Genomic DNA, 16044 nt, shown 5'->3' on the forward strand with positions numbered 1-16044 from the left:
CAAAAGTGAGCAACGCAAACATGGTGGGTTTTACCTTTCTTCACATTCAAGACACCACTCTCCTCCCAAATTCAGGCAAGCAAGAGGCTTGATCAGAGCTCAAGGACACATCCCAACCAGGCAGATAACACCACCACCACTCAAGGAGGGTGCAAAGCAAGGCCAGTGAAGGGCAAGGCCTGGGTGTCTCTAATTCATTCTCGCATTGCTGGATCATGTGATCCTTATCTACATTCCACACTGCTGGAAGTGTGGGAACATAAACTCAGACAAGAGAACTTCCGTTCTGTGTGTTTGTATTTTTCTGCTCTTTGTTCTCTGCTTTTGGACAGAGAAGACGTGTGTGAGAGACACTGCTCACACCAGTCATGTTTTGTTGTTTTGATTTGTTGTAAATTAATAAATTTTGTGATGTCACACGCCTACACAGCCTCGCTTCTTGCAGAACTCTGCTAAGCAGAGTCTCCTTCTTTGGAGGTCTTTAAGCAGAGGCTTGACAACCATATGTCAGGAGTGCTCTGATGGTGTTTCCTGCTTGGCAGGGGGTTGGACTCGATGGCCCTTGTGGTCTCTTCCAACTCTATGATTCTATGATTCTATGATTCTATGATAAGCATGCATACAGCTCCACTGGATGTATGTCGCAGTTCTCCTGCGTACAGAGGAATGTACGCACACTGGGGACAGTGTGTGTGGCCTAGGCAGACTTGCAAGTGCCAGTCAGAGAGGCCTGGAGGGACTTCTGGTGGAGCGCGATCCTGCCGCAAGCAAGGATTTTTCTGTGAGGAGAATCCTGTGCTATTTCGGGCAAAAAGGGGTGCTACAGGGCGCAGTAGCCCCCAAATTTAATCTCTGGGGGGGTCACCCGGAGTGACAGGTTCCCAGCGAAGCCAGGAGCAGCCCGCCCGGCCATCAGGTAACTCCAAAAGGAGCGAAGAGAACGGCGGAGCGGGGCTGTGGGCTACGGGAAGCCATTTTCTACACCCAAATAGCGAAGCCCCGAGCTTGCAAGAGAAGCGCTCCATTCTCAAATAGAAGAAATTCGGACCTAATTGGATTATAATTTCATGGTAACAAATCAAGTAAAGATTCGAAATATAAAGAGAAAAATATGGAGTTCAGCTGTCATCTGGAATCAGGATAGATGTAACGCGGCGCGCAGAGCTGGAAAGGGAAAGTGAGTTGCCACTGGCGGTTACTGTTTTCTTTCTCTCCTAGAACTTTATTTAAAAGTAACTCTTTAAGAAGCTACAAAGTTTTAAGACTGCTAAAGTTAGAAAGGGAGAGCAGAAAGTTAAGATTGAAGAAGTTTGTGGTCTTTGATGCAACGGAGGGAAACATAGAAGGCTGAAGTGCTTTGTTACTTTCACTTTTAAAAGAACAAAGAACAGTGAAACGGAAAAGGAGCTTCCAACTCCATTATTAAAACTCTATTGGAACGACGGTTAGGTGGAAACAGCGGATAAAGGTCTTTTTAGACTTTATTATGGGAATCCTTAATGCTAAATAGGATTATAGCTGCCTCTGTCACTTAAGCATATTAATTACAATTGGGAAACCCCCTTTTTTTCTTTCCTTTTTTTATGAATTGGGAACTTTTAAGTCTAAAACTGCGTATATTAAAGGAACTGTCTGTTACCCTAGTGGAAGGAACGAGATACTACAATTTGTTTTTCTCTGATTTTTTTCCTGGCGAAGGAATATAATACTGAGAGATATAATACTGAGAAGTGACTTGTGCCTTTTTAGTCCAGTGAAGGGTTCTGCGTTTGTTTTTATTGTTTTTTTCTTCATCTTTTTGGGAATTTTGCCTCTGAGATTTTGTCACTTGGATATAATTTTGGACCTTTGTCATTTGGATATAATTTTTTTGGAACGTGATTAATTGGATATAATCTTGGAAAGGGTTTTTTATGGGAAGATTTCTGGGAAGCCTTGTGGGAAGATTTTTGGAAATTTTTGGAAATTCCTTTTCCTTTGGGCGAGGTATTGGATTTATCTGGGAAGCAATTTTTTCTGAGGAATAGCCTAATTGGTGGCAAGATGATTTAGTTTGTTTTGTTCCGGTTTCTACTCTGATCTTATACTCTTCATCATCCTCATCACCCCCAAACTACGGTTGAACTATATGATATAATTAGAAATTGGAAAATTGACAAAGTGTAAAAGTGTAAAAATTGGTTCAATCAATATTTGAAGATTGTTTGAATAATAAGGAATAATTAATAAAGATGTCACACCAGCAAAAGAAAGGGGCAGATGGGGGGACACCAGTAGAGAGGAAGGGGTCCAAACAAGAAACAGAGTTTAAAGCAGAAATTTTGAGAATGTTTGCCAAAATAAAACAAAGTGAAAAGAATTTAGAATCAAAACTAGAATCAGTAGATAACAAGATTGGGAAAATGGATAAAAAAATTGATGAGACAGTTAATGAACTTAAAGGACAATTAAAAGAGTTATCTAAGAGAACTCAATCGCTGGAGGAAGGATTTAAGAGGACGAAACAAGAAATGAAGGAAGTGAAGCGAGAGGAAGAGAGGATTAGAGTGGAGATGTTGGAATTAAATAAATCACAAGAAGAAATTAAAGATTTGATTGCTATGAATGAATTGCGACAGAGGGAAGTTAATCTGAGGTTGAGAGCTATTCCGGAAATACAGAATGAAAATATTAAAGAGAGACTGATATCGGAATTAGCCCAATGGATGGAATTACCAATAGAAGAGGTAGCTAAAACAGTACAAAATGCATTTAGAATGAGAGTAAGAACATCAAAAACAAGAAAATTCCCAGGAGACTGTCTAATCACCTTTAAGGTCCTTAAGAAAAACAACATTGAATTCAGGTGGGAATTTCTGGAGGGAATTTCATTTTTCTACAAAACCAAAAAGCGCAGATTGACGAGTCCAGAAGAAACAGGGAAGTTTCTGAGAAGGTATAAGGAACTAAAAGTAGAAGATGGAGAAATTGGAGAAGTCAAAGGAGCAGAAAAAGGAGCAGGTGCCCAGGATGAATTAGAATCGGGGGAAGAAGAAGAAGAAGAAGAAGAGAATGGGGAAAAGGTAGAAGAAGAAAAAGAAGAGGAAAAAGAAGAGTCAGATAAATTATAAAAGCGTAAAAAGCAAACTAAATTTATTTAATTGGAAATCACCATGGCACTAAAATTATGGAATTGGAATATTAATGGGATGAATGAGGGGGGGGGAACGGAATAAAACTGAACAATTTTTTAAAAAGAACAATCTGGACATTATATGTTTACAAGAGACACACGTCGCAAGGAAACAGGAAAATTTTGATTAACAAAAGATTAGGAAACGAATTTGTATCTTCAGATAAAGAGGAAAAAAGAGGGGTAGTTCTATATATCAAAAGTAAAATTGAATCACAACAAATCTTCAAAGATGAAGAAGGAAGGATGATTGCAGTACGGATCAAATGGCAGGACGAAAATTTGATAATTGTCGGGATCTATGCACCTAATGGAAACAAGACAGATTTTTATAAATCTTTAGAAGAAAAACTATTTGAATATATGGACCAGAAAATCATAGTAATGGGAGAAATGAATGGAGTGGTCTCATTGGAAATGGACAGACTAAGAGATGGATCAAGCAAAGAAGGAAAATTGCCTAAGACTTTTTTCGCAATGGTAAAGAATTATAATTTGATCGATATTTGGAGACTCAGATATCCATTGGAAAAACAATTCACTTATTTCTCTGAACCGAATCAGTCAGTGTCAAGAATAGATCAAATATGGGTGTCGAACGATTTGACTCCAAGAATTCTTCAAATTGAGATCCAACCAAGAATAATTTCAGACCATAATCCAATAAAAATGGAATTGAAAGGATTCGAGGAAAGAACCTTTAGATGGAGAATCAATGATTACCTCTTCGATGATCAAAAAATCATTGAAAAAGCACAAAAGAAACTAACTGAGTATTTTGTGGACAACAGCAATAAAGGAACAAAGATGAGTGTAGTATGGGATGCAAGCAAGGCAGTGATGAGAGGTTTCTTTATCCAACAGAATTGTTTGAAGAATAAGAATAGAGAAAAAGGGAAAAAAGAAATCCTAAAGCAGATTATGGACAATGAACAAAAATTAATTAAAAAACCAAATAATTTAAAAATAAAACAAGAGATTAAGACTTTACAAACACAATTTGCAATGATCATAAATAAATAGAACTGAATATTAAAAGGTTAAGACAAAAAAACTTTGAATTTGCGAACAAATCTGGTAAATGGCTTGCGTGGCAAACCAAAAAGAGAAAAGAGCAAAATACAATTAATAAAATTATTGTAAACGGAGAAGAGGTTGACAATCCGAAAGGAATTAGAAAAGGATTTTTGGACTTTTATAGACAACTATATAAAAACAGAGAAAGAAATAATATGAGGAAAATAGAATGATTTTTGAAAAAAAAAAGTGCAGAAGATCCCGGCAGAAAAGAAAGACCAACTGAATGCCCCAATAGGAAACGAGGAGATAAAAGAGGCCATAAAGGAACTGAAAAGGGGGAAAGCCCCTGGACCAGATGGATTTACATCAGGCTACTATAAAGAACTGAGAGATGCTTTAATGACACCATTGAAAGAAGTCATGAACAATATTTTAAAAGAAAGAGACATCCCTGAAACGTGGAAAGAAGCATTTATTACACTTATCCCTAAACAGGACTCAGATTTAACACAAGTTAAAAATTACAGGCCTATTTCACTGCTTAATACAGACTATAAGATATTTGCATGGATTTTAGCGAACAGATTGAAAAAGATATTGCAAGAAATTATTCACAAAGATCAAGCGGGTTTCCTTCCAGGCAGGCAGATGAAAGATAATATAAGAAATGTAATTAATATTTTGGAGTATCTGACTGCCAGGAATGAGAAACAAGCTATATTAATGTTTGTAGATGCAGAAAAGGCCTTTGACAATATTGCTTGGGATTTTATGTTGAAGAACTTGGAATATATGGATGTGGGGATAGAGTTTTTTAATGGGATAAAGGCAATTTATACAGAGCAGAAAGCAAAATTAATTGTTAATAATGTGATTACAGAAGATATCAAAATAACAAAAGGAACTAGACAGGGATGTCCACTCTCACCACTGCTATTTATAAAGGTCCTAGAGGTTTTTTTGAGGTCGATGAGACAAAATGAATTAATAAAAGGGGTAACAGTTGGTCAGAATGAATACAAAGTGAAAGCCTTTGCAGATGATCTAGTAATTACGATTGAAGAACCATTAGAAAGTGTAAAAGAAGTATTGGAAGAGATTGAGAAATTTGGAAATGTGGCAGGGTTCAGACTAAACAAGAAGAAAACTAAAATAATTGCTAAAAATATGGATCAAAGTATGATAGAAATAATGCAACAAAGAATAGAGATAGAGGTGGTGAAAAGGGTAAAATATTTAGGAATTTGGTTAACTCCTAAAAATATTGATTTGTTTCAGAATAATTATACACCGGTCTGGAATGGAATAAGGAAAGATTTGGAGATGTGGGGAAGATTGAAGTTATCTTTTTGGGGTAGAATCTCTATGGTTAAAATGAGTGTTCTTCCAAAGATGTTATTTTTGTTTCAGACTATCCCCATAATAAAGGGGGTAGTAATTTTTAAAGAGTGGCAAAGAGTGCTCTCAAGGTATATCTGGCAGGGTAAGAAGCCGAGAATTAAATTTAAGTTATTAACAGATGCAAAGGAAAGAGGAGGCTTCGCCCTGCCGGACTTGAAACTATACTACGAAGCAGCATGTCTTTGCTGGTTGAAAGAATGGATAAAATTAGAGAATAAGGAGTTATTAGATTTAGAAGGATTTGACAACAGATTTGGATGGCACGCGTATTTATGGTGTGAAAAGAATAAAATTCATAAAGGTTTCGGGAACCACATATTTTGGAGCTCACTAATAGAAATATGGGATAGGTACAAAAACCTATTAGAACCCAGAGTTCCACACTGGTTGTCTCCATTAGAGGTTATGAGTGTAAAGAAAATAAATATGAGAGGTAACTGGATTATATATGGTCAATTGATAATCAAAGAAGGAGGAAAATGGAAACTAAAGCCATACGAACAAGTTAGAGAACATGATAGCCATGTTCAAATATATAAAAGGATGCCACATAGAGGAGGGAGAAAGGTTGTTTTCTGCTGCTCCAGAGAAGCGGACACGGAGCAATGGATCCAAACTACAAGAAAGAAGATTCCACCTAAACATTAGGAAGAACTTCCTGACAGTAAGAGCTGTTCGACAGTGGAATTTGCTGCCAAGGAGTGTGGTGGAGTCTTCTTCTTTGGAGGTCTTTAAGCAGAGGCTTGACAACCATATGTCAGGAGTGCTCTGATGGTGTTTCCTGCTTGGCAGGGGGTTGGACTCGATGGCCCTTGTGGTCTCTTCCAACTCTATGATTCTATGAGTCTATGAGTCTATGATTCTATGTTTATGACTGGTTGCATTATTTTCAGGTTAATGAAATGTTTAAAAAAGATATCAAAGAAAAGGGTTATGTAGAAAAAGACTCAAAGTTCCAGACAGAAGTGATAAATAATGATTCTAAAATTCTGTCAAAAATGTACAAAATATTGTTGGAATGGAATATGAAAGATATTTACACCGGTAAAATTAGCAAAAATGTATAAGACGTGTAATAAGTGTTGGAAATGTAAGGAAACAGAAGGAACGTTTTATCACATGTGGTGGGAGTGTAAGAAAGTGAAGGGATTTTGGGAGATGATATACAATGAAACCCGACCAAACCCAAGAGGAGGCGTGTAGTGGTGATAGGGGATTCCCTACTGAGGGGAACAGAAGCAGTGATCTGTGGGCCTGACAAGATGTCTCGGGAAGTGTGCTGTCTCCCCGGGGCTAAGATCCAAGATGTAACTGAACGACTGCAAGGAATCATAAAACCCACTGACAAATACCCCTTCCTCTTGGTTCATGTGGGAACCAATGACACTGCAAGCAATAGCCTCCAGAAGATCAAAAGAGACTACGAGGCTCTCGGCAGGAAATTGAAGCAACTAAATGCACAAATTGTCATCTCATCTGTCCTCCCAGTTGAACGGCGTGGCCCAGGGAGAGAGGGAAAAATAGTGGAAGTGAACAGCTGGCTTCGCAAATGGTGTAAACAGGAACGGTTTGGATTCTTAGATCACGGACTGCAGTTTCTTGAAGATGGACTTCTGGCAAGTGATGGGCTGCACCTCACAACGGTTGGGAGAAATGTTTTTGCCAAAAATCTCAGAAACCTCATCAGGAGGGCTTTAAACTGACTAATGTGGGGGAGGGAGACAGTGCTCCTGAAGGTAGGAGTCTATCAACTGATGAAGATGATCATCCAAATGTCATAGACCAAATGGAGCAAACAGCACGCAGACCTAGTGGTGGGAGGAAAAAATCCTTAAATAAGAGACACGGGGGAATGATTAATGGACTTCAATGTCTGTACACTAATGCGCAAAGCATGGGAAATAAACAAGATGAGCTTGAGCTCTTGGTACAGCAAACTAAATATGACATAATAGGCATCACTGAAACCTGGTGGGATAAGTCCCACGATTGGAATGTAATAATGGGGGGATACAATCTATTTCAGAGAAACAGACCAGACAAGAAAGGAGGAGGAGTGGCGTTATATGTCAGGGATGTGTATACCTGTGAAGAGATCCAAGATTTAGAACCTCAAAGCCAAAGTGAGAGCATTTGGGTCAAAATTAAGGGAGAGAAGAATAACAGAGACCTCATTGTGGGAGTTTACTATAGATCCCCAAGCCAAACGGAGGACATAGATGCTGCCTTCCTGGAACAGATGGCCAAGCATGCAAAAGGAAGGGAGATAGTAGTAATGGGGGACTTCAATTACCCGGATATTTGTTGGACGTCAAACTCAGCCAAGAGCATAAGGTCAAACAGATTCCTCACTGGCCTTGCAGACAACTTCATTGTCCAGAAAGTGGGAGAAGCAACAAGAGGAACAGCCATTTTAGATCTGGTCCTAACCAATGTTGATGACCTGGTTAGTGGGGTAGATGTGGAAGGATCATTAGGCGCGAGTGATCATGCTCTTCTGAAGTTTACTATACAGCGGAAAGTAGCAGCCAAGCATACTAGGACTCAATTTCTTGACTTTAAGAAAGCCGACTTCATAAAACTTAGGGAAGTGCTGGGTGAGATCCCATGGACAGCAATACTAAAAGGAAAGGGAGTTCATGATGGCTGGGAGTTTGTTAAGAGGGAGATAGTAAAAGCACAACGTCAGGCAATACCAATGAGACGAAAACATGGAAGGTGCCTAAAGAAACCAGGGTGGCTATCTAAAGAACTTTTAACTGAACTAAGATTAAAAAAGGATGTGTACAAAAAATGGAAAAGGGGGGAAACCACCAAAGAGGAATTCAAACAAATAGCCAGCACGTGTAGACACAAAGTCAGAAAAGCTAAAGCACAGAATGAACTCAGGCTTGCTAGAGAGGTTAAAAGCAACAAAAAAGGCTTTTATGGGTATGTTCGTAGCAAAAGGAAGAACAAAGAAACAGTGGGGTCACTCAGAGGAGAAGATGGTGAAATGCAAACAGGGGACACAGAAAGGGCTGAACTCCTCAATGCCTTCTTTGCCTCAGTCTTCTCCGATAAAGAAAACAATGCCCGACCTGAAGAATTTGGAGCAAATGATTCAGCAAAGGAAACACAGCCCAGAATAACTAAGGAGATAGTACAAGAATATTTGGCTAGATTAGATGTATTCAAGTCTCCAGGGCCAGATGAACTGCATCCAAGAGTATTAAAAGAACTGGCAGATGTGATCTCAGAACCACTGGCAGTCATCTTTGAGAATTCCTGGAGAACAGGCGAAGTCCCGGCAGACTGGAGGAGGGCAAATGTTGTCCCTATTTTCAAAAAGGGGAAAAGAGAGGACCCAAATAATTACCGCCCAGTCAGTCTGACATCAATAGCAGGGAAGATTCTGGAACAGATCATTAAGCAAACAGTCTGTGAGCACCTAGAAAGGAATGCTGTGATCACCAATAGTCAGCATGGATTTCTGAAAAATAAGTCATGTCAGACTAACCTGATCTCGTTTTTTGACAGAATTACAAGCCTGGTAGATGAAGGGAACGCAGTGGATGTAGCCTACCTTGATTTCAGCAAGGCATTTGACAAGGTGCCCCATGATATTCTTGTAAAGAAGCTGGTAAAATGCGGTCTTGACTATGCTACCACTCAGTGGATTTGTAACTGGCTGACTGACCGAACCCAAAGGGTGCTCATCAATGGTTCCTCTTCATCCTGGAGAAGAGTGACTAGTGGGGTGCCACAGGGTTCTGTCTTGGGCCCGGTCTTATTCAACATCTTTATCAACGACTTGGATGATGGACTCAAGGGCATCCTGATCAAATTTGCAGATGACACCAAACTGGGAGGGGTGGCTAACACCCCAGAGGACAGGATCACACTTCAAAACGACCTTGACAGATTAGAGAACTGGGCAAAAACAAACAAGATGAATTTTAACAGGGAGAAATGTAAAGTATTGCACTTGGGCAAAAAAAATGAGAGGCACAAATACAAGATGGGTGACACCTGGCTTGAGAGCAGTACATGTGAAAAGGATCTAGGAGTCTTGGTTGACCACAAACTTGACATGAGCCAACAGTGTGACGCGGCAGCTAAAAAAGCCAATGCAATTCTGGGCTGCATAAATAGGAGTATAGCATCTAGATCAAGGGAAGTAATAGTGCCGCTGTATTCTGCTCTGGTCAGACCACACCTGGAGTACTGTGTCCAGTTCTGGGCACCACAGTTCAAGCAGGACACTGACAAACTGGAACGTGTCCAGAGGAGGGCAACCAAAATGGTCAAAGGCCTGGAAACGATGCCTTAGGAGGAACGGCTAAGGGAGCTGGGCATGTTTAGCCTGGAGAAGAGGAGGTTAAGGGGTGATATGATAGCCATGTTCAAATATATAAAAGGATGTCACATAGAGGAGGGAGAAAGGTTGTTTTCTGCTGCTCCAGAGAAGCGGACACGGAGCAATGGATCCAAACTACAAGAAAGAAGATTCCACCTAAACATTAGGAAGAACTTCCTGACAGTAAGAGCTGTTCGACAGTGGAATTTGCTGCCAAGGAGTGTGGTGGAGTCTCCTACTTTGGAGGTCTTTAAGCAGAGGCTTGACAACCATATGTCAGGAGTGCTCTGATGGTGTTTCCTGCTTGGCAGGGGGTTGGACTCGATGGCCCTTGTGGTCTCTTCCAACTCTATGATTCTATGATTCTATGATTCTATGAAAAAGATGTTAAAATGTACATTTGCAAAGAAACCAGAGATATTTCTTTTAGGAATTACAGGAAAGGAAATAAGAAGAAAGGACTGTAAACCTTTCCAATATGCAGTTACAGCAGCATATTCTGCTGGCCCAGAAATGGAAACAAGAGGAAATACCGACGGTAGAAGAATGGAGACTGAAGCTGACAGACTATGCAGAACTGGACAGACTAACTGGGAAAATCAGATATCTTCGAGACCAAAAGTTCATCGAGGACTGGGGGAAATTTGTTGAATATCTGAAAAGAACGTGTGATGTGCAAACAACGCTAGTGGGGTTCCAAGAAGCACTGTGAAAGTTGAGATATATTGTTTGAAAGAAATAGAAGTGGGAGGGAAGGTTAATGGCAATATAAACAGAAGAAATGCGTAACTGGGAGGCAAATATGGATGATTGTCAGAGAAGCTGAAGGAAGTCCAAATAGAGTTAAATTTGTGGAAATTCTGATATGATTGTTTATTTGTGTTGGAAAATTAATAAAAAAGATTAAAACAAAACAAAACAGAGAGGCCTGGAGGGTGGCATTTGGTCCCTGGGACTGAGGTCCCCACCCTTGTCTCACATCTAAAAGACCATGTTCCCAAGAGATGCAGATTTGTGGCCACATGTTACGGGCAACACTTGAAAAGCGGCGGTGTGTGAACCATAATTCCGAAGGCTTCCCTGGAGATGGCAGGAGAAAGCTTCCATCTGCTGCTAATCTTAACAGCTAACTGTCTCTCCTCCTATCCCCTGCCTCCACCTCCGGAAAGTTGGCTGCTGGAGTAGAAATATTCTCTTGCCTCTCTCTGGTCTTCTCTGCCCATCTCTGAGGGAGTTTCAGCTTAACACCTGGCTCATTGGCATACGATTTGTGTAATGGGTAGCAAAATATCTTATACCTCCCCAAGTCAGAACTGGGTTATATTGCCTTTTAAAACAAACACTTACAGAAGTCTCCAAGTCCACAGTTGAGCCTGTCAGACAGAAGTCAGAGTTTTGTGGGCTGATTATGGCTTTGGCTAGAGGGCTTCGGTTCAGAAGAAGGAGGGCCTTGAACATTTGCTCCGTTGTCACCAAAGAACTGACCACCACACACCTGACATTCTTATCAACACCGGACAAATTTCCTTGTGTCTTGACAGACAGGAGACAGGCATCCTGCTCTTTCATCTCTGAGAGAGAGAGATACACAGGGGTACAATTCAGAAACCACGGTGTATGCATTCATTATCATCTAGCATTCAAATCATGATTTGAGAGCTTTTCTAGCATACATATTAACAGACTGTACATTGTTTAGAGTTCTTTGCCTGCTTCCATTTCCCAAAACTGTGGCTTGTAACCCCACTTCAAACAATGGCTTCTGATCTCAATCCATGGCTTCTTGGCTTGCCAGTGGATGATAAACCATGGTTTGTCGACTCAAAACTTCATGCCAAACTATAGATAAGCTTTCTTAACCACAAAGCTTGGTGCAATACCTGGACTGAGCCAGAATTTCATGCTGAAATAGCAGAAATGGGTCCCCCATCCCAAATCAAATAACTTACTGACACCAAGGGTTGGCTAACATAATTGTCTTGTACACTTACTTATTAGTTGTTTTTTTAAAAAAACCTACCAGTATAAAACCGAGTCACATAGCCCACATGGCGTAATGGACAGCTCTCTGCCTTGCCTTCTTTGCTATAGAAGTTTTGCTTTTCAGACAATATTAAGAACACCAAGTCACATTCCTTTGGGTGCAGCTGTTTCTCTAAATTGCTTCTTGAGATGTTAACTGGAGAAGTAATTTGAACACAGAACAAAAATATGCAAGCATTTAGCCACATACAGATACAACTACGTTGTTACCAAAAGCTCTTAATAAAACAGTAGGCATGTCGAGCACAAGTTGCTACAGCTGAACTTTGAATTCCAGATGTTTTTGGTTACCCAGTCACACATTCTAATAAATATTCACTCAATTTAGTTGTATGAGCTTTTTCATTGGTGAGATGAGACCTGCTGAGGTCCATTTTGGAGAGAGAAATCATTCTGGGTATTGAGATAAAGCAGGCACACCTTGCCTCAATCCTCGTTTTTTTTCTTTTTATTTTAATCAAATAAAATTGATTTTTATTCATTATTCATTTAATCATTTGCAGCACCTGGATATCAGTTTGTTTGTCACAGATATTGGTTTATTTTATTTCATAAAATTTATACACCGCTTGTTTGGTTTTTCACAACTTCAAAGCAGTTTACCAAAAGATTAAAATAATAAAATAATTGGTAAAAAAATTATTTAAAACATTTTTTTAAAATCAAATCAACGAGAAACTGAAAACAGGCTAAAATACACATCAACATTCTGTGTTGGGCAGAAAAGCAAAAAAGATACAGGCAGAATAAAGTATAATAGCCCTTGACTGCTCACCCCAACAGTCTAGTGTTAACACAAACACTTCTGTTATCTACTACAACCACCATTAAAAACAGGACTGCATTTCTACTTCCCATTTGTTTATATGCAGTGAAATTCTCACTCACTTGTAAAATCTGCTTCATTTGTGTCTGCGTTGAAGTTCAGCAAATTCAACTCAAAAGGCCTTTGCTCTTTTGATTTCTGGTTCTCTAGCCACTCCTGTGCCATCTGCAGGGAAATGGAAGCATAGGCTTAAGAGACTGCTCTTCCACCACATGTGGGCTGCTAAAAGCATTGGGCAGGATTCCCTGCTCATAAATGGGGCCCAGAGAGTCTGTGGCTCACCACAGTTAACTTTATTGACTGATTTTCACAGAGAGCAAAAGGAGTTACAGTCTAAGGAAATAATAAAATCCCTGCTTGCAGCAGCCCAACAACTGGTGGCACAAAACTGGAGAAATTTAGCAAACTTGCAACTTTTCTTATGAGGACAAAAGGTATGGACAGTGATATTAATGAAGAAACTTACCAAATATCTGAAAGCTCTATATTGAACATAAGACTCCAACCATTTTATGGACATATTATGTTCTGTTATTACTTTCCTGTTTGGGAATCCATCGAATTAGCAGCCTCCATCTACTCATGGACAATTGTGATGCAATATATTTTGTTAAATACACATGCTTTCACTTAGTGGGATTGGGAGGGAGGACTGTATTGCTTAAAAAAAATGTCTATTGATGTATTAGCATAATTTTGATACATACATTTGTAAAACTAAATAAAAACATTCAACACCTGCCCCATCCAAAAAAACCCCAAATGGGACACTTTAAACCCCGCTCCCCCTTGCCAAAAAAACCCTAGAGTCCACTACTACACTAGTGCAACAGTTAGGCTTACAAAAATCCCTTTTGTATGAACGAGACACACCTTTCAAAGGCTGGTGTGGGGAATCTGTTTAGGGAAGTTTTTAATGTCTGATGTTTTATTGTATTTTTAATATTTTGTTGGAAGCCGCCCAGAGTGGTGGGGTAATAAATATTATTATTATTATTATTATTATTATTATTATTATTATTATTATTATTATTATTATTATTACTTTTGGCCTTCCAGATATTGCTGGACTACAATGCCCATCCATCCACCCATCCCTGGTGCCACTGGCCATATGCTAGGGCTGATGGGAGTTGTAGTTGAGTAACATCTGGAGGGTCACAGATGTTCCCCCACCTCCTGTCCTAAGACAACATCCACACCCTACATAGCACTGTTATACCACTTTAAACAGCCATGGCTCCTTCCCGCATAGGCTGTAATGATCTCAGACAGGCAAGCAAGCCTTGATAAGATTTAATGACTCCCTGTCAGTTTTATGGTACATTTATAATAAATTACATCCAGAGTGCAGCTCCCAGCCTGACACTCTTGAAACAAGTTAGTCACTCTAAGTCTCCGCCCTTGTCACAGCAAGAAGGATGCCAAAGTCCAGCCTTTCCCCTTTTGCACTTCCGTTGCATTCTAACCTTTTCAGCTCTCAAAAGAAGAACTCCCTGTCTGCTGCCTTTCTGCTGGTTGCTTAGCAACCCTCCCACGGCCGTCTATCTCTCCCCCTCCCCTTTCTCTAGCTGAGTCTTGATGAAAGGGGGTCGAGCCCACCTCCTCCTGCTCTGTCTGCGATCTTTGGTCTCCAGAGTCAGACTCTTCCCCGGCATTCGATTCAGCCATGTCCTTGACATAGGCATCCTGGGAAATGGAGTTTGTCAAGGATGCTGAGAGTTGTTAGGAGAGCCCTTTTCCTCTCACACAGAGCTACAATTTCTAGAGTGGTTTAACAATCAAGCAATAGGAGCCTCTTCTTGACACCGTTAATGAACTACAGTTCCCAAGATGCTTTGGGGGAAGCCAAGACTGTTTAAAGTGGTACAATACTGATTTAAATGTATGTGCAGGTGTGGCTTAAGTTTAATTGGGGAGGACGAAACTTTCATTTTTAGGAAGGATTCAGCCATAAAGATGAATATTTTACCTAAGATGTTATTCTTATTCCAAACAATACCAATAATAAATAACACAAGCTGCTTTAAGGAATGGCAAAGAGATATTTCAGTATTTGTCTGGCGGGGAGAAAGCCAAGAATAAAGCATAACATTTTGATGGATACTAAAGATAGAGGTGGCTTTGCAATGCCAGACTTTTGATTGTATTGATAATACACAATTGCTAGATCTAGAAGGATACGGTAATGAATTTAGCTGGGACGTATGTTTATGGTATGGTAAAGCGACGATATATAAAAAGTTCTCAAATCATGTACTCAGGAAGAACTTATATAGAGTCTGAGAGAAGTATAAAGACTTACTGGAAATGTTATTGTACACATGTAAGCTCATTAGCAGGATTAACTTAAACCAAACAGACTGGCGCGGCTCCCTAGGCTTGCGGATAGCAGGCTGTTCTGGGGGCTGGGGTGGGGGGAAGCTTGGGCTCCCCCCGCGCCAGCCCTGTGCCTGGGGGGGATTTTTTTTTCTTTATCCCCCCCAAAAAAACAACTAGGTGCGTCCTATAGGGCGGTGCGTCCTATAGGGCGAAAAATACGGTATTTGTTTGAAAATATTGGATCTGTATTTTTGTCAAAATAGTTTTGAAAAATGTAATTAAAAAAGCAATTTCACAGAAAAAAACAAAACATGGAAAAGAAATGGGTGACCTATAGGGACCTACTGGACCTCACAGAAGAGGGTGTGATGCTTAAGAACAGGCATAGGCAAACTCGGCCCTCCAGCTGTTTTGGGACTACAACTCCCATCATCCCTGACCACTGGTCCTGTTAGCTAGGGATGATGGGAATTGCAGTCCCAAAACATCTGGAGGGCCGAGTTTGCCTATGCCTGCTTAAGAAGTTAGAGGATAAAAAGGATTGGTTGATCAATTGGTTGCAATACTATCAACTGATTGAAGTATTTAAACAAGGTAAGAAGCATGGGTTTATTAATCAAAGCTCTCAGTTTGAAAAAGAGTTTTTAGAGAACAGAGGAAAACTAATTTCAAAGGTGTATAAGAGGCTTTTAGGATGAGAAACTAAAGATTGAAATAGATAAATCTGCTATGATCTACTGAACTAGCGATGTGGGCACAATATAGAGACGAAGGCATAGGAAAAACTGTAGAAATTGAATATAAAATTTTCAGTGTGTTATGTTTTGAAAGAAAACTTTATGAAAATGACTCACAGATGGTACTTGGCACCGAGTAAGCTAGCAAAAATGTACAAATCAGAGTCAGGCTTATGTTGGAAAT

General features: G+C 39.9%; 1 protein-coding gene across 1 annotated transcript in view; it reads right to left on the reverse strand.

Annotated features, from left to right (window-relative positions):
* The window catches only part of LOC310697764 (putative helicase senataxin), a 302418-nt gene that overhangs the window by 110382 nt on the left and 175992 nt on the right, over window positions 1-16044 (reverse strand). The window contains exons 10-12 of the mRNA XM_083484422.1: window positions 12864-12966; window positions 11953-12111; window positions 11280-11503 (exon numbers count right to left, since the gene is read on the reverse strand). Coding sequence (XP_083340548.1) covers window positions 11280-11503; window positions 11953-12111; window positions 12864-12966 — 486 coding nt within the window. The remainder of the gene's footprint in view (window positions 1-11279; window positions 11504-11952; window positions 12112-12863; window positions 12967-16044) is intronic.

The sequence above is a fragment of the Podarcis liolepis genome, assembly GCF_965112155.1.
Source record: "Podarcis liolepis genome assembly, chromosome: W".
In the NCBI taxonomy this organism is placed as follows: domain Eukaryota; kingdom Metazoa; phylum Chordata; class Lepidosauria; order Squamata; family Lacertidae; genus Podarcis; species Podarcis liolepis.